At 33.2% G+C, this 27,518-nt stretch overlaps 1 protein-coding gene across 1 annotated transcript; it reads right to left on the reverse strand.

The window, feature by feature from the left end:
• Nucleotides 1-4,510: 4,510 nt before the first annotated feature.
• LOC107916615 (probable carboxylesterase 16) lies at nt 4,511-7,142 on the reverse strand. Its single transcript, XM_016845920.2, has 2 exons — nt 6,218-7,142; nt 4,511-5,341 (listed from the first exon to the last, which is right to left on the reverse strand). Exons 1-2 carry the CDS (start codon nt 7,120-7,122, stop codon nt 4,804-4,806), a joined length of 1,443 nt encoding a protein of 480 aa, XP_016701409.2. The 5' UTR covers nt 7,123-7,142; the 3' UTR covers nt 4,511-4,803.
• Nucleotides 7,143-27,518: the final 20,376 nt, after the last annotated feature.

A 27,518-nucleotide genomic window follows, 5' to 3' on the forward strand; every position in this document is an offset into this window, starting at 1 on the left:
AAGTTAGTGGATTTAATCATATCCATAATCACTTGGACTTTTTACCATGGTTTAATTACCATTTTGGTCCCTTTACTATTTTAAATCAAAAGTAATTAAATTTTACCTCTTTTACAATTTAATCCTTTTATCGCAATTAAGCAATAAATCATCAAAATTACCGGACCAAACCTCAATTCATATATAATACGACTCTGTAAATATTTTTATTAAATATTTATAGCCTTAAATTATGGGAACAAGGTCCTAATACCTCGTTTGCAATAACCACTTGACTTTTGAATCGAACCACTTATGCTTTTAATTCTATTGGTTAAAATTCCTCATATCAAAATTCATTATAAAATCACTATTGACTCGTATAATATAAATACTAATTATACGAACTTACTCATTGGACTTGTGGCCTCGAAACCACTATTTTTGACACCACTAAAAAACGGGTTGTTACAGTTGCCTCCATTGCTGCTGCCGCCGCCGGTTGGCCTCCCTCAACCCAAATCGCAATACTAACTGCAGTAATTGAAAAGCTTTGAATTTGAAGAACCAAAGAAGAAGATGCCTCACTTGGATTCTCCTACCATGGCTTGTAATTCCTGCACTTCTCCCAACCACACCAAATCTGTAATTTCTCTCTCACACACTTCTTTTTTTAAAAGATAGTTTGTATTCTCATCTCTCTCCTATAGTTTTCAAGTCACTGAACCCATACAATAAATTCACAAATTACAATACCTTTCTCTATTCCATTTATATATAAAAGCAACAGCAACAATTCACGTTAATTAACCCTTTGCGTTTTTTGTTTAACTTTTTTAATCCTAAAATTCGAATTTTCCTTTCAATGTTTCATTCAAGATTTGCAGGAAGAACGTGCGAATTTTATATCTTCATTGTATGGATTGTATTTTTAGGGTTTTTAATATTGGATTCAGGTGAAATAATTGTTTTGAAATTAGGGTAAGTGTTGGGTTTTAAAACTAGCTAGGGACTTTGTTTCGATGTGAAAATCAGGATATGGATACAGAGAAAGGGGGAGGAAGATGATAATCAAATGAATGGGGAACCTTGAAATACGGATTATGAAATGGTGAAAGATGGAAAGAGAGGGCTACAATGATTGTGGGGAAAATGAGATATTTTACAATTACGATGGTAACCTAAAGAGATTGAAATCGAACGATTATTATTCATACATCGAGTTCGATAGTTTCAGTAGTAGTTTAGGTTATTTCTTGGCACCCTTTTTGAGTTTTGGGTCATCGAACATATCCGAAATCGATGAACAGGAAGAAGAGAAAATTAGTCATGAAGTTTCTCCATTGAAAACTGAGGTTAGTGAGGATGATATTGTTGTCAAAACTGGGTTTTACTTTTGAGAGCTTCACTCCGGTGCCATTTTCAAGTCGAAAGGGGGGCTAATCGGAGGAAGAAGAAAAGAAGAATAAGGAGGAGAAAGGAAATTAATTACGTGGCAAAAAATTAGGGGAGAAAAGTCAAAAGAAAAAAATAATTTATTTAGATTATAACATCAGCATGACATCATTTTCGCCACATGTCACAATCTTATTCTGCCATGTGTCCTAAACTTAATGGCGTTAAACTCAAGTACTGATTTAGTTGACGGAAAAAAAGTTTGGGTACCAATCTGAGACAAAAATAACTATAAGTACCAATCTGGGAGAAGTGGACAAGTTCGGGTACCAATGTTATATTTAGCCCAAAAATATTAAATTGGTTCAAGCTATTAAATTGTCAATTTTTGTCTTGAGTTTTTATTTTTACCAACTTCACGCAATTTCCAAATCGATCCAAGCCTGAATCCGAAAAATGCAAGCTCAAAAGGGCTTAGACTCGAAAAAATCCAAGCCCAAAAAAATTTGAGCTTGAGAAAGTCCAAGCCTAGAAAAATTCGAGCCGAGCTTATCCAAACCTGAAAAAATTTGAGTCCGAAGAAAGCTCTGTCCGAGCTCGCTGTTTGCCACCTCTATTAATGATTACACTTTTTAAAATCAATTTGGCTTATATTGTTTTTGAGCTAACCTACAACACTTTAAAAAATGTTGAATTTGATGGTCAGCTTTTTAAAAAGAGTCGAATTGTTGTTTTTTAATGAAAATAATGACTAAAATGTTTTTTTTTTAAAATGGCATCCCACTATGTATATATATTTTATGAAATTTTTATATTTGATATTTTATGAATATTTTTATAATTTTTAAATTATTTGTTGACGCATCGTTTAAGACAAATTGTATCATGTCAACATAAAGTATACGGAAACTTACATGTGAGCTATCATATCACGGAAATTTATATTTCAAAGCCTGTGGCCAAAGCATAAAGAGCATTCTATAGAGGTCTACATATTAAATGAGACTCATTTGACCTACTCGAACTGACTCAATTTGAAGAATAAGTGACGAAGCCTATCTACTTGAAACCTTTGTGGTCCAGTGAAGCACTTATAGTAAATTAGGACTACCTTGGTAAATAGGGAAAATAATTTGATAAGATTTGATTTTTTAATCTTAGGGATTATGTAAATCCCTTAATTGTACATAGGCTTCAATCTCATCTGTCGATGTAACTCAATCTAAACCGTTGGTTTTAAGGGAGCTCAGTTATAAATAAAGTCTCCCAGTCATTTGTAACACTCATTTGTAATCATCCATTGTATTTCATTCTTTAGTAGTGAACACTAAATTTAAAGCATTTACTCAAACACTTTGTGTGCATTGCTTTTTTGTGGCTATTCTACTCTTTCGAGCTTCTTTTGTTTTTAAGATTGCTTTCGCTATATTTTGGTGCCTTAGAGGAATTCTGCGAGAATCCTCACTTTGCGAGAGTTAGGTTGATTTAGGCACATTTGAAGCGAAAAAATCAACTAAGGCCGCAAAGATTGCAAGACGAAATGTCTAACCCTGTGACAATCACACCATCTTTAAAAAATAAGGTTTTAGTCTCTTCTTTTTGTTAAAAATGATTTGACTCTTTTTGAAATGTGATAAAAGTACCATAATAGCCCATGTATTAGATTTTAGGGACTAGATTACATTTTACTCCATTTACTAAAAAGGGACAAATTAACCATTGTACGTTAGATCAAAAAATAAATTAGTCATCCTATTAAAAATTCTATCCATTTTATTGTTAAAAACTTGTATTTGTATGTTAGCATGAGGTATATGTAGTACACCATATGTCACTCCATTTGGTCATTCCATCAATCACGTCAATTTTTAATAATGCATATGGATGAAACGTTTAATAGAAATGATTAATTTGCTCTTTGATATAATGTACAAAAACTAATTTACCAATTTTTAAATAGAGAGAATCAAAATGCAATTTAATTCATTACACAAAAACTTCCATAGTACTTTAGCCTTGAAAAGTTAATAATCAAATTTAAGTCAAAAATAAATTAATTAAAGTGACAAAAATAAATAATAATTAAATAGACAAAATTTATCATTATTTTTTTATAAAGTTACATGTCAGCAAGTTCAAAGGATAAGCAATGATGCAATAAAGTGGATCTTATTTTCATTAATTCTTAAATTGAACTTGTCCGTCCTAACTTTATTTTTTTAAGTTTAAATGTATTTATTAATTTTTATGCAAAAAATGTATTTATTAATTTAGAAATGAAATTAATTTTGGGGGGTTTAGGACATGTTTGTTGCAGGAACTGATACATCAGCAGCAACCTTAGAATGGACAATGACGGAGTTAGTCGTTAAACCCTGAATTAATGAAGCAAGCACGAGAAGAGGTTCGAGCCGTCGGACGTCCAACCGGTAAAGTTGTGGACGAGACCCATCTTCAACACCTGCAGTTCATCAAAGCCGCTATCGAAGAGGCTATGAGACTCCATCCATCGGTGCGAGCATCCATGGATGAATGCATTATCGATGGCTACAAAATACCACCCACAACCCGCCTCCTTATCAACATTTAAACTATAGGAAGAGATCCCAATTCATGGGACAGTCCCCTCCAATTTAATCCTAACAGTCCCCTCCAATTTAATCCTATCAGATTCCAGGACTCAACCTTGATCTCAAGGATCAAGATTTTCGCTTTTTACCATTTGGAGGTGGGACATGAGGTTCCTTCGGTCTTGCCTCCGTCGAGATTGCACTTGCTCGCCTCTTGTTTTACTTTGACTGGGATTTGCCTCACGGATTTCACATTGATGATGTCAACGTTGATGAGATTTTCAGCCTAGCAACGAGGAAACGACCTCCTCTAGTACTCAGCCAAACGGTAAACGGAGGACTATGGGGTTTACTGGGACAATGAAGTGAACTCGGGAAGGAAAACAATAGATGAAAACACACATTTCAGCATCCTGTAGAACTGTTTCACTCTTTTAAAATAAAAATAACACAAGTTATTACTTTATCCCCAAGTGTCCGGCATTTATTTTTTATGCGTGTATGACCAAGTTCAATGATGAAAACACAAGCCTGGCTGGGGATCAGAAAGATATCCAAATACAACCTTTAAACAAGCTGAAAATATATTCAAATCATAAATGTTGGTGGACTGCATCAAATTCTTATTCCTTCACGCAATAAGACATCTCAATGTTGAGGTAAAGAATATGAACAAATGAATATTCCTAGTGAACTATATATAACAAGGAAGAAATTGCACCTGAAAATCCAAAGAATATGAACAAAAAAGGGACAAGGCCTCTCAAACCGACAGACATTCGAAATAAACAAATCCACAGCCTGAAACTATATTCCCTCCTTGTGCAAAGATGCAAACCTTCTCTTTTTTTTTATCTATTCAGTAAGAAAACTCATGGCCTCTGAGTGATATATATTTCTTGACCCATATAGCAATATCTTCAGCACATGCTTGTGCTTGTGGCGTCTGAAGGAGCACATCAAGAGTTGCAAACTCGTGAACTGCATCCTTGTATTCAAGAAGGGGAGCATCTATGTTAGCCCTCCGAAGTTCCTCGGAATAAGCAATGGCTCGATCCCTCATCCAGTCTTGCTCTGCAACAACCGTCAGGGTCGGGGGCATGAACTTCAGAGGAGGCTCTCTCCCAGGGATTAAAGGATTGGCAGCTGGATGATCGAGGTCAAATTTTTCCTCAGGCAGAAAAAGTTTCCATGTCTGCATGCACACAGACTTGTCATAGAAGTAGGAGTTTGCCAGTTTAATTTCCGAAGCCGTGGGATTGCTTCCGATGAAAAATGGATACATCAGGACTTGTGCCACTACCTTAACAGGATCCAAAAGCTTCCCTGCCTCAACAGCCTTTCGAGCCACATAGTCTGCTATGTTTGCACCACTGCTTACCCCGAGGAGTACACATCTGCATAGATGACAAGACCAATTTTATCAATTAAAACCTTAGAGATCAACACACGAGAAACACTGAAAGAAAACTATTACAAGAAGAAAGAAAAATAACATTAAGTTATTGATTCTCAGCAACAAAGTTGGAAGAAATGTCTTCAAAGAGTGAATTTAATCTGTTTTTCATTAGGTTATCATAAATATTTCACGTGCAAAAGCTCAATTCTACTAGTTATCTTGCAAACTAAGTTAAGTTCAGTCATCAGAATTTCCAAGCGTTATACCTTACAATTGGCTTATGGTCTTTCAATCTAACCACATTTTAATGTAGAAATTGAATGACTAAATAAGAATGTATCTACAAGAGATTGTTAGTACATAGCATAGAGGATGGAAACGGGAAGCTTTCAAGATTTCTCTGAGCTAAATACTAGGCATTGTAGTCAAGAACTGGCATTCCAAGAAAATTGTCATATCAAACAATGAAATTTCTGTAATTCTAAACCTTCATCCCACTCAATCCCCACAGTTCCATCTACCAACTCTTTAAATTCAGGCTTATTGTTTGAGGACATGTGGTTAAACACTCGAATTACCCACAAGAAAACCCCAAGCTTTAGCCTTTGGATTCATGGAGATGTCATCCAATAAGTCTGAAAATCGAATCACAACATCTATAATCCCTTTAACTATACCGTACTGTAAAAATTGAATGAACCGATGCCGATTTGGCAACTGAATAATTCACTTGTAATTCTTGATTACAAGTTTTTCAGTCAAATAGGCAATTCAAAGGAAGAAGAATGAACAAGCAAATAACTTATCAGTCTAAAAAGTTGCTAATGAATTGAAGGAATCCAATTGATTGAAAAATGAAGAACTAAATCCATACCTAGAGGGATCTCCATGAGCAGCCAACCAAGGTTCAGCCATGGATGCACCGAACCCATCAAAAACATGAGCATCCGCTCTCCTTCTCCCATTCCCATTCCCATTCCCCATCCACTTCCCACACTCCGCCAAATTCGCCTCCTTCGCCAACCAATTCAACACTTTCAAACCGTCGTCAAACGCCGCCGGATACCGGCTCTCCGGGGCCAGCCTATAACCGACTGCAACGACGATCACATCACAAAGATTCGCAATCCTCCGACAAAACGCGTCGTTCCTTACACTATCATTGCTTCCGCCGACAAAAGCCCCGCCGTGAAACTGTAATACCACCGGTAGTTTCTTGTGCTTTGTTCCAGCCTGAGGAGAGTAGCCACTGTAAATAAAAGCACCATCTTTGCTTTTGTCTTCGATTATTGTCGTCGGATCGAAGTTAACCACCGTGGCGGGAAGGAAAATCCGGATGCAGAGAGATGAAAAAGGGTCGATGTGGATGTCCTTGGTGGCGACCCCTTCGTAGAAGGAAGGGTTGCTGGCGGCCGTCGATTCTTCACGCCGGGAAGTTATGCCAAAAGGATCGACGGCGTGAACAGGATTTTGCGTTAGATTATGTAGCATATATCTTTGCTGAAACTTGAAGAAGATGCTATAGAGTTTTACCGCTAAGCTTGGCATCTTTGATGAAAACAATAAAATGGTAAACAACATAGATAACTTTGAAGAAGAATGGAATTCAAAACTTGTGGGATAACGTTGACGCCATTGATGACGATCGGAGATAGAAGGGTTCAATTCGTTGAAAGTCTTGAAGGCGTCAAATGGGGACTTTTTAATGGCTGCTGTGATAATAGCCAGAAAAAATTCGAATAGGAACTTTCTGAGTTGATTAATTTCTAGAATGTACATAAAATACTATTGATACAATTCATCCGATGTCTAGTAAATTATACTTTTCATATATAAAATAAATTGGTTAATTTATCTAAATTTGCTGGGAAAAAATTGATAAACTATGCCGAATTTCTAAAAATACTTTATAGATTTATGTTGGTTTTAGATAGAAAAGAAAACGTATACAGACCCGTCCTGTAGGACGCGTTTTTAGGGGAGAGGATAAAAACATGTTTTACAATATGCATTTTCACTTCCACATAAGTGAAAATGCACATTGTAAGACATGTTTTTCTTTCAACGGTAACTATTCTAACAACAATCTTTTCAACGACTACAAGGGCTCCAACCGGCATGACATAGAATTTTCTATATAAACCCTACCAAACTTCGTTCTTTTTAACCAAATACTCAATACTCATTCTTCCATCCTATACTCTCAATCCTCAATTTTCAATTCTCAATTTTCAACTTTTTTTAATTTTCTCAAATTGTATACTTTATTTTACATTCCAAATGTACACTTATTTACATTATATGAAGCTTGTTTATTAAATTGGTTTGCTTTGTACCATATCATATTGTGAGTTTAAAATTTACAATTATTTCTGTTACTTTTTCATTTAAGTTTTTCTCCGCCCATTTGTTCACCCCAATATTTTGAGAAAGCAAAGAATAGAATGTTGGTATGAAAAAAGATTAAAAATTTAGCTTGTGTATTATAATTTATCTTACTTCAATAATTAATATTAACTTACACTTTGCCCAAAAAAGTGACATGAATAAACAAATAAGTTTGTGTTTTCACTGCATGAGTTAGTGTTTTAATTAGCTATTCTCCTCGATGCTCCCAAGTTGTGTGGACATGTTGGCTTCATATGCCCTGGGTTCCTACAATAACCGCATAACCTTGGTGTGTCTCCCAACTCCAAAATATCCATATTGCACCGTATCCAAGTTAAGTTCAGCCGACCTTTTGGCTTGCTTCGTAAGTTCTGATCCAGTACCAACTCGAAGGAAGCATGCGAGGTAGGCAACTACATGCTTTCATCCGGTACAGATGGAAATTCAAATTTCTAAACATTATACGCGCATTCAAGTTTATAAACTTCGTCAATGTAAGTCATGCAATTTATACTTTTGAGGCACATGTTGCAATTGCATGTAACGAAGTGCTTGAAATCTCTTACAGTCGTAGGTCATTTGTCTTAGGTCTATGTGGTACGCTCCACCGATAACTCCACGGTCGGGTTTATAGGGCTATTTAACCCGGAATATTATATTTTTTCGCGAGTGACACACTGAAGTCATTGAGTTTGCAATTTCTACATTTTCCCCAATATCTTTCAGCACTGACTCCCACCAAACGTGACTACCCTTTATCTATCTCGCGTATGTTGAGCCCACTTAGGAAATAAGGCTGCTAATTGAAAATACGTTTCCTTGACCACCAAGATTACCAACAAATGACGTGTCTTCTTCAGTACATAATTAATGCATTCCACTAGGTTCGATGTTTGTGCCCGCCACATGTCTGACATGTTAGTGGAAAACTCGTCCTGCAGAAAGCATTTTCACTATGATAGTGAAAATGCCTCCCGTAGGGAGCGTTTTCTCTCTGACCATTTCAACCCTCTAGGCCAACTTGATTGCTTCTACCCCTGAGCCCCTGCAACCCGAGATTCACAGGGATAAATTTTATACATTGCAAACCAAGATTCCTGAGATAAAAAAGTTCCCTTTTTACCTCGATAAATGCACGTTCCCTATATAAATGCATGTTCTCATCCCCTTGATTCAATATCCTAAATTATTTTTTTTCTTTTTCTTGCATGTTGAAATTTTCGGGTTTAAAGATTTATTTCTCTTTCGCTTTGAGTGAGACATAGTCATGGTTTTAAGTTGTGTTTGGGTTTACGATGATGTTATGGAGCTCGGTACCCTACAAATTTCACTTGCCATTTGAGTACGAAGCCATCACCTGAGAAGTCAGGATCGCTTTGCAACTTGAGGTCCAAGTTGACGATGATTATACCGTCTCGGGTTGAAGTGTAACTAAGGCTTCAAGTTTACAAAGGTTACGCTATCAAAGGATGGAGCATAACCGGGGTCGTAGTTGATGGTGCTAATATGGGCACCACAACGAGTTTCTCCTCATCGGAGGAACATGCTTCATAAAACCCATACACAAGTGCGAGGAAAGAAAACACAAGGGGTTTTTTAGTATAATCAAGTAATTCGTGTTGTCCATCTCCACTAAAAGGCGATGACTTTGTTAGTATAACCTGTTACACCCCAATTTTGTCACAGGTTATAATAACGAGGTCACCGCCTTCGGTGGTGATGAATAAGATGCATTACTTGATTATACTGAAACGCCATTACGTTTTTTTTCTCGTGCTTGAAAGCATCCTCTTCTAATGAGAAGTACTCATTGTCATGTCTGCATAACCACTGTCAACTACGACCCCATTTATGTTTCATCCCTTGACAACATAACCTTTGTAAACTTAAAGCCCTAGTTACAATTCAACCTGATAATGTATAATCACTGTAAACTAGGACCTTGAGTTGGGATGCTATCTAACTTCTCAGGTGATGGCTCCATCAATTGTATATGGTGCAATTTAAACCACCACTTAACCAAAGCTTCATTTTGATGTGTTCTATATATTTTTATTTTAATATGTACAATTTATTATCTCCATCAATTGTATATCTATATTATTATTTAAGACCTTAATTGAATTGATATTGCAAGTCAACCTAGCACCAACTCGATTAGTAAAATTATGAATGTGTCCTTTCATAATTAAAATAATTTATATTATTAAAGGTATTTTAGTCTTTTTATTTTAGAAAAACCCAATTTTTTTTTGCATCAGATTGGATTTTAACTCGTGTTATTTATATCAATAAAAAATTACATTATGATTGATGACAATGCTGTTATAAATAATTATAATGCATTTAGTATTCTTAATCTAATGTATTTATGTGTTTATTTTTTGTTTTACTTACAATTTAATCTAAGTTTTTTTATTTTAATTTCATACAGTTTTTTTATTATATGATTAATTAGTTTCAAAGTATACATTTCATTATTTACTATATGTTATTTTTAAACACATTTGTATTCTAAATACATGATTTTCACACACATACGTGTGTGATAAAAATTTCTAGTACTATTTATAAAGCATTTTACTGAATTGGTGTCAACCATAAACCGATTCCTATCTCAATTAGGGAAATTACTTTAATATCAATTCACATGTAGTCTTTGTTTTTTTTAAAAAACTAATAAAAATATTCATATAATGTGATTTAAACCATGTCAATTGGGTTTGCAAAACCTTAAATGTATTACTCAACCAAAGTCTTATTTTAATATTTTTATACATTTTAATTTTATTATGCATACTTTATTACCTCTACTAATTATATATATGTACTTGCACTTCATAAAGCCCTTTATTGAGTTAATTGCATCCATCAACCGGGTATCAACTTAGTTAGAGAGATTATTTTAATGTCACTTCAAATTTAAAATAAATTATACTATTTATGGGATACTTTAGTCTTTTTATTTGAAAAAAGAATATGCATATGATAGAATTTTAACTCATGCCAAGTGGCTTAGCAAAATCTTAAATTTACCACTCAACCAAAGTTTTATTTTAATATTTTTATACATTTTAATTTTATTATGCACACTTTATTATCTCCATCAATTGTATATCTATACTATTATTTAAGCACATGGCTGAGTTGGTGCCACGAGTCAATTAGGCACCAACTCAGTTAGAGAAATTATAGAAATATCCTTTTGTAATTTAAATAAGCTATACAATTTTAGCATATTTTAGTTTTTTATTTTTATTTTTAAAAAAATATCAATGAGAACATGCATAAAATGATATTTGAACCTATGCCGGCTAGATTAGTAAAACATTAAATTTTCCACTTAGCAAAATCTTTATTTTAATATGCACATTTAATTACATTCATCAACGGTAATGTCGTTTTACTTACAATTTAATCTATTTTTTTATTTTAATATCATACACATTTCATGTGTTATAATTAATTAGTTTCAAACCATACATTTCATGGTTTATTGTATGTTATTTTTAATCACGTATCTCTGTTCTAAATACATGTTTTCCACACGTATATGCGTGTGACAAAATTTCTAGTATTAATAATGTTGTTGATTGAGATAGTATCACAAATTAACTTGATACCAACTTAGGATTGATGACAATGTCATCTCAACACATTGATAAATAACTGTATTCATTTAGAATTCTTACTATCATATATTCATATGTTTAAATTTCATTTTACTTACAATTTAATCTATTTTTTTATTTTAATATCATACATATTTCACGTGTTATCATTAATTAGTTTCGAACCATACAATTCATTATTTATTGTATGTTATTTTAAAACAAAAATTTATTTTAAATATGTGGTTTCCACACATACATGTATGATAGAGTTTTTAGTTGAATTGTAAGCAAGAGTGACATATGTATGTCGATAGTGCAAATACAAAAATGGGTTTGTATTCATTTACCTAATTTGGCAAATTGTAATCCTATTTCTAAATCTTGTATTATTATTCTAGAATTTGCTAAAAGGAGTTTGAAGGAAGATTGATCAAATTGTGCTACTAATCCCTTACTTTAATTTGGTATTTTTATTAAGGTGTTTTTTTTATCTTGAAATTTCCTTTTAGGCTTAAATGATAATAATCAATTTTATTAAATTGAATTTTTTAATTTTTAAAACTTTATACGATAAATATATTGTCATATGTGTAATACCAAATCAACTTCTTATTTTTACATGTTACTCACATACAAGTTATATTATTTTTGTTTATACCATTTGAGTCAAGATTAAGATTTTATATAAACTAAAATTTGATCAAATGAAAGATTATGAATTTGTTAGCTTTGATATCCTAAGATTTTGATATAACAACATTTAAGATAAATTTTATATGTATTATATGTCCTAAACCTTTTGGTGAAAATATGATTGAAAATTTTATCAAACATTTTCAAAGCATTTTCTAAGACATGCAAAATACTCAAAAAAATGTTTTAAATGTGTTTAAATTTATTTAAATGTTTTTGGGTTAATACCAAAGTGTTTGAAGGTGTTTGAAATATTTTTTAAAGGGGTTTTGGTCTTCAAATCTTGAGACATACAACTATATGTCTTAAGACAAGAAAACATCGAAACAAAATTTTGCTCTAGCAACTGCTATCTTGAGACAAAAGCTTGAATGTCCCTATATGTCCCGAGACATGGCTACCAATTGTTATATAATGATTATTTTCAGCCTTGTCTCGAGACATGATGTGTAGAGACAATTTTTAAGCCTGAAATTAATGCTTCCAATGATTAGAATTCATCCCCAACAACCATAAACGTACACAAACTTATTCTTTGATATAAATACACTTCAAGATTCAAGAGAGAGATATCCAAACATCAAGATCAAGAGAAAATTTTTCTTTCATTTCTCTTATAAATATTCTTTAGGAGCTTAATGTCAAATCTTTTATCATTCACATCTCCTTGTTTTGAGAGTTAAATTTTTGTAAACACACACCTTGTAGAGGTCTCTTTGTTTACTCTCTTTCATATCACCAATTATAAATTGGAAGGGTTTTAGTCGAGCCATAAAAACTAAGAAAGGTTCTAGTTTAGCTATAAAAGCTAGGGGGAAGGTTCTATTTAAACCTTGTGAAAAAAATATGGATTGTAAAGGTTATACATTTTCTTTGAAAGATATCAATTCTAGTAATGAATTGGGAAGTCCTTAATGGTTGAAAGCTAAGGTATTAGAGGTAGGTAATAGAGTTGAACCATTATAAATCGAATTGTCCAAGATTTTCTTTTATTTCCTTATTATTTAGAAAAGTTTGCAAAAAACTTTAAAATACCAATTCACCCCCCTCTTGGTATTTTTTGGTCTAACAGAATTGAATTTATAACTTTCATAGTGTGCAAGATTGATAGTAGAATTTTATCAAGCTAATTAATAGTTGCTATTTGAATTAGGACTAAAATTACAAAAGTATAAAAACTAAAATTCACCAAATAATTTAACATGAATTTTTTCAAAATAATATATAAAAAAATTAATTTTAAAAATGGGATGCCTTTGAATTAAACACTAGAATGGTATGTTTTAAATAGTAAAAGGCGGTGCTACATATTGATTAAGGGAAACCACCTAGAAATTAACCCATTATTATTGAATAATTAGGTCGGAAATAAAAATAATAACTTATAAGTTGGTGTTGCATGCCTACCATGCAAAAATTATCTGAAATGCCGTCATCCTTCATGCAATACAGTTCACATGCAAGAGTCAGGATAAAGACTTGCCTGATACTCACTTAAACTATAGCTCAAAGCTCCAAACTCGAACATCCTTATCGAACTAGCAACAACGACTGCTTAAGAACATAGATTCACCATTAAAACCCATTTACATAAAAATTGCTAACATCTCAATCATAGAAATCCTTCATGCAATGCCTTGTATTTATAACTGATTGTTCATATACTTCTTAGCAACCTTATTATTTCAAAAAATTAATAAGCAGAGCTATAATACTTACTAGAAGGTGGAACAACCACTGATTAAATCAAGATCCTTAACTTCCAGCTTAATGAGGAAAAGATAACATTTAAATTTAAGAAAATAATCAGAGAGTAATATTGAAGAAAGAAGAAACTTCCCCACGAATCTTTCTTACACACACACACACATATATATATAACCAATTTCCTCATAATGGAACTTAACAATTGTCACTTGAATCAAGAATTTGTCCTTCTTAATGGCCTAAACATTTCGAGAGAAACATAAATGAAAATCCTGTATAATTTATGTTTGACTAATCAATCTAGTTAGCTCCTAACTAGATCATATTACAAAACCCAACTGGCACAATACTTAGGCAAACTGGGCGTACTATACCTTTTGCGGTTAGCCTTACCTAGCGTACTATTTACTTATCATATCTTTCCCTTAAACAGTAGAATAACATGAGGCAAAAACCTTAATCATTTCTAGGACGAATGCATTTTGCTAGACTCCAATCCACCAAAAGATTGTAAAATGACGGACTTTACCTTGCCAAACAGATAACTTCACATCTACATGCCTTATTTTTAGATCTGCCAAACTTGGGGTGTGATAGTCAGGGTAATGTAATAAGTCCATATTAAGTCAGTATGGAATGAAGAGGTTAAAGTAAGAATCCATAATTATGGCAAGATATCTTCTAATTCGCCAATAGTAGTTACTAATCAATAAATCGCGTACATGGTCATTTTTAATGAGTCAAACTAGGAAAGAGAAACTGGGAATTTAAGATGAAGTGGGACAAGGTTGAGTTCCAAAAGAAATTGTTATTAGAAGAGCACGCCTATTTTTAAATCAAGGGATATGTCTGCCATCAACTAGCTTAGAGAATACAATACATCGGCTACTCCAGAAAGTTGACGAAATCTTCTAAGATACTCAGGGAGTTTTAAATTATGTGCTTTTATTTCTATTCCCGAAAAGATATAGAGCCTTTATGAATACTTTTGTACAGAATCTCACTAAGTTCACCTGAATTTATATGAGTTTTACCTTGAATGTAGGGTCAAGGATTGACTCAAAAGTTGTGTGGAGTGGTCAAGCCAAACACGCCAAGCTCGTGCGAATGACGCTATAACTGTATCCTGCATATAGAGGGGCACCCCTAGAGGCCACGCCTCAGGGATTAATTTAGTGTATCTGTAATGAAGTCTCAAATTATAAAAGTTTAAATTTTAGAATCTGACATAAACCCTAAAATTGAATAAGATTGATTAGTAGCAATGTATGTATAAGTTGGTATTGTCTAAGTCTGTAAGTAAATCAGGTTAGAAAATTTGTTAAGTGATTCAGGTTATTTGTGCCGCTTGGTACACGTGACCTAGTGATCAGGTCAAGTATAGGGTGTTAAAGACTATATGGGGATTTCTGAACCTTAGTTGAGTATCAACAATAGTATAAGCAAAATGGGTTATTGTATTTGTTTGGGGACATTATATGGTAGTCATTAGGATTTGGAATCGATGTGGACCTTTGAAAAGTGTATCGAGTCATTCTCATCCTCATCACCCATATCCGTCTGCTCCTACAATTATGCCCACTATAGCTCCTAAGTTAGGGCCTGCAGTTGTTGAGGTACATATTAAGGATAATGAGTACCTAGGGCAGACAATTTCACAACTGCAACCTGAGTATGGGTTTTCAGTGTCAGGACCTAGTACCTTCAGTGTAGTGATTACTTCTATGTACTTGTAATTTTTCAAACAAATTGGTTTAATAAAACTCCATCATTATCATTAATATCTTTTGTATATTGTCTTCAATGGTTTTTCACGCATAGAAAAATGAAAACAAATATTGAGATGCAAGCCTTAAGGATTAATTACTTGTTTAAAGTCTAAACAAATTAGAGCCCAATTAAATGTATTGGTCCAAGATTTCGTCACAAGAAGCCTTCAAGGAAGTGGTTTTAAGGGCTTAAACATTAAAGAATCCATTTTGAGGTAAACTTAGCTTATAGGTGCAAGTCCAAAAGGTGAACTTGGTTGGAAGATATTTTTAAGCTTGGAATAGTTAAAGTATTGAAGTGAGAAGCCCAAATGCACACTCTCTTGAAGATTACCCATTTCCGAAAGTCATCGACGAGTAGCTCGAAAATTCAATTTGTATTTATATGATTCGAGATCAACTTAATTATTGCATATTCATGTTATTTTGCATTATATAATATTGAGGTGAGTTGTTGTTGGATTTTTTAATTGAATTGCTTCGGTTGAAATTGATTATCAAGTAGGGACTAAATTGAATAGAATAAAAAAAATTATGATTTGATTGATATATGATAATTGGTATGAAATTAAGTTGAAACATGTTGTATTATATTACAAATTGAGTGTTAATTAGATATGATAAAGCATGATTTGAGCTATATATAATGAATCGAAAATTTAGTTACCATATTAGTTGTTCGGATCAAGTCGGATATAGTTGGCATGCCATAAGGTTAGATTATTGATTAAAAACCATTATTCTCGAGCAACCCGGGGCAGTAGATTTTATACCCGCGTCATCATTGCTGGGCAACCCGGGGTGACAGATCTGCGTATCCGTTCTAAGTTTGTGTCTGGTTAATAGGGTTACAAACATATGAATTGGTTAAATGGTATGTGAAATCATAAGGAAATGGAAATGCAATATGTGACAAAATGCTAAATAATCAAAAACGAGCCTTGGGGGCCGAATGATAATGAGGGAGCCAATAGGCTCAGAAATAGTTAAAAATCATGTATGAATTTGAATATGTATATGAAAATGTTGATTTTAAGCTATCATTTAGTGTGTTATTAAGAAAAGAAATGGTACCTTAATTGTTGAATAGCGTAAATTGTATGTTTGGTACTTATGTGATTATTTGAAGTATGAAATGAACTTAAGTAAGTTATGTGATAATGATAGCTATGACACGAATATGTGTAAGATTGGTTTAATGCATATCTATATGAAAATGAAAGAACTTGATATGAATGGCATGGGATTAGGTTTGAATAGAATGTGTGCATATGTATAAGCTTGCATTATTTGGCTTGAATGATGGAAATACTACTGAGCGTATTTGCTCAACGTATAGTTTGTTTTCTTTGTGCGCAGGTATAGTAGATTCCCAACAATTTGAGTAGTAGATCCAGCATCCCAGAAGCAATCCTCGACTTAGCAAAGTTTGTATAAATCTCATTTTGTTTTAAGTATGGCACGTACCTAGGTTGAGTCAATTTTGGCACAATACTATGTCTATTAATACTTTTGATTTAGAATTTTAATGTATGAACTTAGTTAATTGAATGCAATATGTAAATGAATTCAAAATATGGTTTGAATGGTATGAAATGTTGTAACGGTCTATGGCATTGGTGAATAGGTAATTATGATTAAAGTTATGAATGAATGGTGCTAGATGGTTATATTATAGGAAATGTGATATTGGTGTATCATAGAACACGTGTTATGATTCATTGGGATAACATATTTTAGCTGAAACTATGTTGGGATTGAACAAATAAGTAGTTCGACAATTGCAGGTTGATGTTCATTTAACGTTTTGCAGAAACAATTTGCCACGTTGCAACATTGAGCATATTTCGTCAAGACAATATTAGGCCACTATGCCACGACGCGACGTCAAGCATTGGTCGCTACGTCAAGCATATTAACCTCCAACATCACGACATCAACCTAAAATTTTGTAAACATTATCATTTAGTCCTAATTCGACTTTGCCTTAGCATTAAAGCTTGCGTAAGCTAGTCTAATACCCGAGAACAATTGTATATTGCATTGTATGCATGTATTGACTGACATTAATCATTTAATTGTATAAATTATTTGTAATTTGATCGTAGTTGGTCTGGTAACGAATGTGACATCCTATAGCTCAGACTCGACGATCAGATCAAGTATGGGGTGTAATAATCAATGAACAAGATTTATAAAATACTAGTAATTTAATGAAATTAGTTAGAAGCAAAATTATTTCAATTAATACTAATTAATAAGGCATTCAAATATTTTATCAACAAACAAATTAATATGCATACTAAAAATTATAAAAATACAACTATTATTACTAATAAAATAATCTAATATAAAATAAAATAACATACGAAATGAATGATAACTAACATTATTAATCCAAACTCAATTTGAAAGATAAAAACAATATATGTTTGATCTTGGATTTTAAAAATTGTTTTGGAAGCTCTTTTTTGTTTTTAAAGTTATATGTGGGAAACTCGGTTTTTTCTCCTAACCATTCACTTTTGAAATAATTCAGAGGATTTTTGTTTTCTTTGAATGAGATATTTCAACTCATATAATGTGTGTTTCGGATGAAAGAATGAGAGAGGTGAAATTGAAAGAAGGGAGTTAGGTAAGGCTGGGTGTCGCATGATAGTAAGGGGACATCCTTTTATTTTGTTTTTATTTTTTCTAATATTTTTCCAAATTTTTGATAATTTTAATAAGTGTCGCATATTAGAAGTGCGAAATCTATATTTTAACCATATAAATCTCTAAAATAATACGAAAAAAAAAGAAATTTTGAGTATTTTGCTCATGTTGAATGGCAAGGATATGGCACCGACTTAAATATTATTTTCTATTTCCAAGTTAATTATATAATAATAATAAAATAATTTTATTGATGGTGTCACCTGACATACAAACAACACAATCTTTTATTATTTATTTTATACCATTTTCGTATTTAATCTCAAAAACATCTCTTTTTGAAATTAATTTATTTTTATAATATTATTTTGATAAAACCCTCTAATTTAACCAAGAAGATTATTGATGTGTAAGACATTTTGGATGTTTGTTGAAATGTGGGACCTATTCCAATCAGACACCGACACTGCTAAATCATCTGTTCATCAACGGTGAACCATGTTATTCCTTTTTCTTTTTCTTTTTCTTACTTATTTCTGAAATCCAAATTGAAGGACAAATTATGTTTCTCCTGTGAGTTGTTGCCAGCTAAAGACAGGATTATAAATGCTAAATAGATTATTCTCTCTCTCTCGTTTTTATAATTTTCATGGTTGCCATATATTTTCAGGTTAATGCTTTTGGGGGGTATCCTACTGCATTGGTATGAATATAATACCGAAAATTGAGTTGAATATTTTTTTTGTTAATTCGAATTCAAATTATTTTTGAAATAGGCGAATATTTTATAAATAAATTATTGAAATTTTTGAATATATATATTAAATTATAGGTTTTCATTAAAATAATACAAAAATAAAACTAATTTTTAAATAATATAGACTATAAATTATTTATCAAAATAATATAAAAATTAAACTAAATTTTGGGTGCCGCATATGTCATAAGTTTCACTATCGAAAGATTTAATCATTATCAAATAATTACTAAAATAAAAATAATTAAAAATAATAATAAATGGTAGGTGTCGCGCAGTCATTAGACAACACCTGCAAAATTTGAAATTCATGAGTGTGGGAGGAACCAACTATTTTATATTTTTGGGATATTTCTTGGGTCTCTTAATTTTAAACCTTAATTCGTAGTTTTAATATTTTTTTTATTTAACTTTTGCTTTTAATATTTTTTAATATAGTTTATATTTTATATGTTTTTTTAATTATTAACGTCTTTGTACATGTGAAGATTCAAATCTTCGTATAATAACTTTAATCGTGTCTAATTACATGTTTTTTTTAAATATTAATTATACAATAATTGATTTTCAAAAAAATTGTAGAATATTTGGTAATTAATTATACAATAATTCTGGTTCCAATTAATTTCCAATTATAGAAGATAAAGTTTTTGAAAATTAATTACTAATTATTGTACAATGAATCTATATTAAAAGAGACATAAAAAGATGCATTTAGAATTACTATATGAAAAATTGAATCTTCTTTATATACCTACAAATGCATTAATAATTAAAAAACCATATGAGATGTAAACTAAATTCAAAATATTAAAAATAAAGATTAAATAGAAAATATCAAAACTGCTAATTAAAGTTGGAATTAAATCAAAATTAAGGTTGGAAGTAAGGGACTAAGTTGCGTGACACACGCCATTTTTTTTATTTCAACAATTATTTAATATTTTGACTAGGATCATCTAATACATGTGCGACACTTAAAATTACTGTAACTTTTATATTATTTTGGTAAATAGTTTATAACATGTATCATGACACTCATGCTTTGTTTCGCGATCTTTTAAGTTCACCGCCTATAAACGTGTTATTGTTTATAGTTAAATGATATATCAAAAAAAATGAAAGAGTTAAGAATGGTGATGTCCGCAAATCCACGAGTCAAATTGTAATATAGTTTGTATAATGAAACACTTGGAAGTGTTCCGAGTATCGTACCCAAGGAAGATGGAATAAATAATGAAAATGTTTTTACAATAACAAGTTTAAGTAGTAGTAATTAGTTCATATATTACGATTAACAATAAAATAGTTTGAAGAGATAAAAATAAATAACGAAACAAATAAATAAAGAAAAATAAACAAATGTAATAAAATAAATCAATCAAGAAAATTAACTCACTCTAAGGTTTGCAACTAACTTCGAATTAGGGTTTTAGAGTGGATTAAGCATCGATTAATCAATTATTATCTCCCGGCTCTAATTAACTAATCAAATGGTTGATACTCACTTATCTCCCGACCTCACTTTCTCAACCAGGATAAATTGCAATTTACTCAGTTCGACTTATCTCTCGACCTCGTTTAGCCTATGATAACTTATTAGGGTTGTCAACCCTTAAGAACACAAAATTTATACCAACTAACCCCTCTCGAGAAATTCTAAATCCTCGATTAAACACATCCTCATCCACTTGTTAATCACCCTTAAGGGATTTAGCCATTCATGTTAATCATAATTTCAACTCCAATTGAATAAACCATGTAAGAAACACGGCCGATTCGGAGAAAAAAATATATTTAAATAATTATGGATTGAATATCGAATAAGGAACGGAGTAGTAAATCTCTTTATTGGAATAAAGAAATAAAACAAATGGAAAAGAATATAAACTGAAATACTTGAATTAAATAAATAAGCTCTTGAATCAAAACTGATTTCAAGAGGAAAACAAGAAAGTATTGAAAAGCAGAAAAGAAAATAAACTACATCTACAAACTACGAGGGTTTTTGAAAGCATCTAGGACGACTTCGTTACATTCAACTCCTAATGTCTTATTTATAGAGGCGTTGACAACTCAAATTAGGTCTTCGGCATGTCCTAGGACTTTCTAAAAGTTTGATTGCGCGGATGAAAATAACCCCGATGAACTTGGGCAACACGTCGAAGTGTGTTGCTCCACACCCCTTGCGTGGCGTGACATGACACCAAAATCTTACCTTGTGTCATTCGTTTTGTGCCTTGATGTCCTAGGAAGCTTGTGCATCACTCGACCCTTGCTTCCACGTCAATTGGGCATTTATATCTTCATCCTACACACTCAATTAAACCAATTAGAACCGCCTAAGGCTCGTATCGAACTATTGGGTCACAACGTCTACGAAATGTCTTCAAAACACTTATTTTTATTAACTTTCTATCTTAAGGCCTAATTACTGAAAACAAAATAAAAAAAATACTAAATTGCTTAGAAAACAAGCTCTTTAAGTGCGGAATTGAACCGAATTGACTACTACATTTGACGACAGGTCAAATACCCCCACACTTAAGTCTTTGCTTGTCCTCAAGTAAACTACCCAAGAAATAAAAAATGAAAATAACTAAAATGAAAAACAAGAAATAAACATGCAAAGAAAATAAAATGTACTTGACCTGACTTAATTCCTGCAATTGGATCGAAGCATCGACACTAAGGAGATTTGACTAAATATAACTCTAGCTAAAAATTTAAACAATTCAAAGTTATTTACACATAAACTGTTGGGGATCGACCCGATTAAACAACAAACAAGTAAAAATAGTAGAAGAAATTGAGAAATTGGACACACAAATTTAACGTGGAAAACCCCCTCCAAAGAGGATAAAAAACCACGGGCAAAGATAATTATACTATAATGACAAAAGAACGAAGAGTACAAAAGATGGAGATAAAAACTAAACCCCGAAAAACCCAAACACAAAGGACCCTTAAAACGTAAACACAAAATTCTCTAAAAGTGTTATGAGTTCTAATCTCTAATGCGTGTATTTTTTAAAGTTGTAAAAGTGCTTATTATAGGCTATATTCATAGATCAAATAATAAGAAAATAATCTAGACTAATTAGAATTTGATTGAAAAAATAAACAGAGTTTAACTAGAAGATTATTTCTTAAATTTAACTGAAATATGAGTCATACTCAACAAATCTCCACCTTGAATCATATTTCCACAATTCCATCTTTGCCAAAGCCCGCCACAAGCCTATCTTGAACAGTGTAGGAAATTAACTGAGTCGAATCTCTGCTTAGAAATTGGAAGACTTCTAGCCTTCAACTTGTACATTGCCAAAATCAAAACTAACCCGGGTCTGATTTTCATGAACACAATGATCTAACTTTTTAAAACCTGCATCCAAAAGAGAACCTATTTTCAAAGAAACGGTCATACATTTTTCCCTCCTATGACCAAGTTGCCTCCACTCCAAATGAGTTGCCTTTGACTCTGTAACCAACGAGTGACGTATTTCACCAGTCATTGTAGAACCTTCCAAAACATGAAGACTGTCAGCCCTTTTACCTTTTAACAAAATGAGAGCTCCATGAGATACCTTAATGTCGCTATACTCGATGTTGATTCTGCATTCTTTTGAGTCTAAAATACTCAAGGAGATGAGATTCTTTCATAAATCAGGTACATACCTGACATCTGAGAGTGTCTTAATTGTCTCATCGTGTATCTTAATTTTAACAGTACCAATATCAATTGCCTTACTAGACAAATCATTTTCTATGCATACAACTCCACCTTCAACTGAACTGTATGTAGAGAACCATTTTCTATTGGGACACATTTGGAAAGAACATCCCGAATCTAGGATCCACTCAAACGTAAGCTCAAAGCTATCGCTTGTTAACACTAACAAGAAATCATAACCGATTTCCTTGGCCAAATTAACACCAGCTACATCTTCCTTGTTACTCTCAACAACCCTTTTATTTCATAGTTTATAACAATCTGGTTTGACGTGACCTAACTTTTTACAATAGCGACATCTTTTGTCTCACTTCTTTGATGCTACCAAAACTAAAGCTTGCCTATATACCTTGCTATCTAAGTCAAACTCATTTTTGAGTTTGTCTCTACTCAACAAATGACCCTTCACATATTCAAACAAGAGTTTGTCTCTGCCATAAATCAGGGTCCCCTTGAAAGACTTGTATGAATGGGGTAAAGAGCACAATAATAGCATAGTTTGATCTTCATCGTCAATCTGAACCTCAACATTTTTTAAATCATTTAAAAGAGTAATGAATTGATTTATATGATCTCTAAGAAGCTCACCTTCGATCATGCGAAACATAAATAGATGTTGTTTCAACACAAACGGTTAGCTAGAGACTTAGTCACATAAAAAGTTTCTAACCTTTTTCACAAGGCAGATGAGGCCTTCTTTAACACCCTTAACCCGTATCTGATGCCAGAACAGGGTTACAGAGTATTACTAGACATATAGATTCAAACAATCATACATTTCATATTCATTCTCATTAAAATCAAAAACCATTCTAATTCATTCATATGGTCCCTAATACGAGCCCTTGAGACCCAAAATAGACATTAAAAGTGGTTCAGGACTAAACCGAGTACTCAAGGAATTTTTAGAAAAAACATGAAAAATTTTCAATGTGGGCATTTGAAATAGGGACACACGGTCGTGTCCCAGCCCGTGTCTGACCCCATGTAACTTTCTGACTTGGGTCACACAACCAACCCATACGTCTGTGGGCCAGACTGTACACCCTTTTAAATGGCATCACACGCCCGTGTGCCAGGCCATTTGCTAGGCCGTGTAAAAATTGGAAGGTATACTGGCTTGTGCCACACAGCCAAGCCACACGCTCGTGTGCTAGGTTGTGTGAAGCTACTGACTTGATTTCTAAAGAAGTATTAGGGGACACACGGCCATGTCACCTAGCCGTGTGTCACACACACCCATGTCTCTGCCCTTGTGGACAAAGATAGGCTATTTTCCAAGCCATATTTCTCACCCAAAAATGCACCAGCCTAAACACAACAATTTACATGTATCCATGGAAAAAATATGCATTCAAAACCAACCAATATCAAGTTTATAACATGTAATATCAATACATACAAGTATGGTACTAATAGGCATCTCAATTAGCCACTTTAAAACTTACCAATTATACATCCAATTTCTACCTAAATGGTCAATCACATATATGAGACATTGTGCCTAAACTTAACATGCATGCCACTTCTCAATTCCAACCACTTGGTTATCTAAATATGAATTCACAACTAAGACATTCACATGGCAACCATACATCATATGCAATAAGGTTATTTAAAAATTTACATAACAAAATATACCAAATTCAAGCAAAATCAAATGGCTAATTACACAACAAAACATATAGGCTACCATTAGCCAAAATGACCTATACATGCCATTTAACCCAAAATATAAAGTCGTAAGTACCAAAATAAGTATTTGATAGTGTGATGCAGTCTTCGACAACTTCCAATCTGAACGAGCTTCAGATTCTCTATAAAATACAGAAAAATAAATAGAGTAAGTAATTAAGCTTAGTAAGTTCGTATAACACAGAATTAAACTTACCATTTAACCACAAATTTAGGTAAGTTACTCAATTCAATTTGGCCAAAGCCTATCACATAATCATTCACCACGTTAGCCATGTATACACATAAAAAAACCCGAGAATCATGTATGAATTCAACAATTATTAAAACTCCATGTACATGTATCATCTATATCGTATATTTGTATATTCGTATATCGTGTATAAATATTTCCATGTAAACACCTATATTAGTTCGTATTGAACTTGTATAGTCTCATAATAACACTATTCCCATTGAACTGCTTAGAATATCGTTAGATACGCGGGTAGTACACGTGAGGTGTACTGAACTGTAAGTCCATCTGTAACGCCCCAAAATATAAGTCTCTAATTTTTACATGTTTTGACATTGATTGCTTGTTTGTTTTAATGGCTAAGTGATTTAGGTGTGTTTGGGAGTGTTTGAGGAGCCTGGGTTCAAGTCTTGGCCTTGGCAAAATTTTTAATTTTTGCTCTTAAATGAACCTGAACATAGGCATGTAGGTCTTATAAATTTTAGTGTTAGTTTTATGTCACAAGAAGAGCTTGTGGTCTAGTGGCAAAGTGGTGTGTTAAGTAACTGGGATGTTTGAGGTTCAAGTCCTGGGTTGCGTAATGGAGTATTTATTTTTCTATTTGAGCTGGGTAGGTGGTGGAGTTGGACTAGAATACTGCTGAGAGGAATTTGAACTGGTCATGGAGGGAGTTGGGGGAGGATATGATGGAGAAAATCTAGGAGTGATAAGGGGAGGGATTTTAGGAGAAAATTAATGAGTTTGAGAGTGAGGGGGAGTTGTGCCGTTTGGGGGTTTTCCAACGATGAGAATTTGGCTGGAGAGGGTTATTGTGTCGAATTTAGTCACTTTTCATCAAAGGTTTTGGTTTTGATTTTTATTTCTTTGGAGTACTCTCTCAGTTCGCTTCGATTTCGGTGAGTTTGGGTTTCACGTTCTAGTCTTGGTGCCGAATTTTTTGCCTAGTTTTGGAAGTACATCTGGGGACTGATCACTTTTCTTTTCTTTGTTGCTCTTTCTTCTCTTTTTCCCCATTTGTCGAATCCTCCTATACTCTCTTCTCATTTTCTTTTTTCTTCTAGCCGAACCTTTATTCTTTTCTCATTTTCTCCACTGACCGAATAATCTTCTCTTACTCTTTGTGTTTCTATCTTTTATATTCCTTTTTGACTGAGACTTTTTTCTTTTTGTTTGAGTGTGGTGTAGCTGAACATTATCATTCGCTATATCGTTCGCTACGTTGATTCTTTCTGCTGCTTCTTGTCGTTTCTGTGCTACAGGTTTCTGACTTTCGGTATGTGGTTTTACTTATCATTTGAGTATATTTATTCTTCTCCTTCCTGTTCAAAACTGAATATTCTTCTTCCTTAACCTTTGATTGCATTTGGTTATTTTCTTCCTTTTATGGTGTTGCTCGCTGCGGTTTTAGGGTTCCTTCGAGGAGTGGTGGTTTGCAAGTTGTTGAAATAATCAATCTTGGCTTCAACATTTAATCAAGGTAAGAAGGGTGATTGGGTTTAAGTGTTTTTAAGAGGGCGTTATACCGTAGCGTTTATGAACTAACTGTGGGACATGTTTGTTTCTAGGTGGGCGTTCGTGGAAATATTACTCTTTTCATAAACATGTGTGTAATCATACTCTCTTTCAACTACAAATCGGTAAAAGTCGAAAAGCCAGAAAAGACGGCGCTGAGACCGTAAGGGCGTGCCAATGCTCGAGTGGTAAATCGAGGCCACGAAACCCGGTGTGGGACTGTAGAGGCTTCCATGAGCGTTATCATGGGCTTAAGCAGAAATGGGCCTCTAAAATTACCGAAATACCCTTGAAGGGTAAAATGATCGAAATACCTTCGAAGAGTAAAATTATCGAAATACCCTCGAGGGTAAAATGATCGAAATACCCTCGAAGGGTAAAATTATCAAAATACCCTCGAATGGTAAAATGACCGAAATACCCTCAAAAGGTAAAATGACCAAAATACCCTGAAATGTAAAATGACCAAAATACCCCAAAAGGTAAAATGACCAAAATACCCCCATAGGGTAAAATAACTGTTATACCCCTAGAAATTGAAATATGTGTATAACTGACTTGTTCTATGATATATATATATGACTGTTACTGAGTATGACATACTGCATACATGTATGATTTATGACATGACATATTGTATTGATGGCTTTGTCACAAACATTGTTACTATTAGCTTTGCTGCGTTACTGATATTGGCAGCTCTACTGCGTTACTATTACTGGCAGCTTTGTTGCGATATTAGTGTGTTGGCTGGGTAGGTCGATTTTATCCCCACATGGTGTGTTAGTGGTACAGAGTGGTGTGTTAGCTGGATTGGGATGGATTGCATTACTACATTTGTACTGTTACTGTATTGGGCTAAGACCCACACTTTGTTACTGTATTGGGCTAAGGCTCACACTCTGTTACTGTATTGGGCTATGGCCTACACACTACTACTGTATAGGGCTCAGACCCAGACTGATTCTGCACGATGTGTGTTGATTGTTTGGTAGAGGATTACACAGTGAGTTTTCGTAAACTCACCCACTCTTCTAACTGTGCAGGTAATCCTTAGCCATAGGCGGTTCGGTGCAGCGAGGGACTCGAAGGTGGAAACACAGTTACTGCTGTTCACTTTAGCTTTTATTCATATTTTAATTCATGAGTTGGGTTTGGTTTTTGTAATAAGGCCTTTTAATTTGGTTTTAATTTTTTTATTGGGTTTTTACTTTTATGTTTTATACTGCTAGTTATTTGAAAACGAATTTTCAAAATAATTACTGTTTTCAAAGACACGAACTTTAAATGTTAGAGTTTTTAAAATACTTCCGCGTTTTAAATCAACTTAATATAACAAAAAGCAGTTAACAAGGCAAGCATATGAATAACTGTTCCTTTAGTTATTAATAGCAGGTTTCCCAAAAACAAGAAATGA

This window comes from Gossypium hirsutum, chromosome D01, assembly GCF_007990345.1.
Source record: "Gossypium hirsutum isolate 1008001.06 chromosome D01, Gossypium_hirsutum_v2.1, whole genome shotgun sequence".
Taxonomy (NCBI): Eukaryota; Viridiplantae; Streptophyta; class Magnoliopsida; order Malvales; family Malvaceae; genus Gossypium; species Gossypium hirsutum.

Coding starts and splice junctions, on each gene's coding strand:
- LOC107916615 (XM_016845920.2), bottom strand. CDS start 7,122: ATGTACATTCTAGAAATTAATCAACTCAGAAAGTTCCTATTCGAATTT. Junction 5,342..6,217: donor GCTCATGGAGATCCCTCTAG/GTATGGATTTAG, acceptor TCATCTATGCAG/ATGTGTACTCCTCGGGGTAA.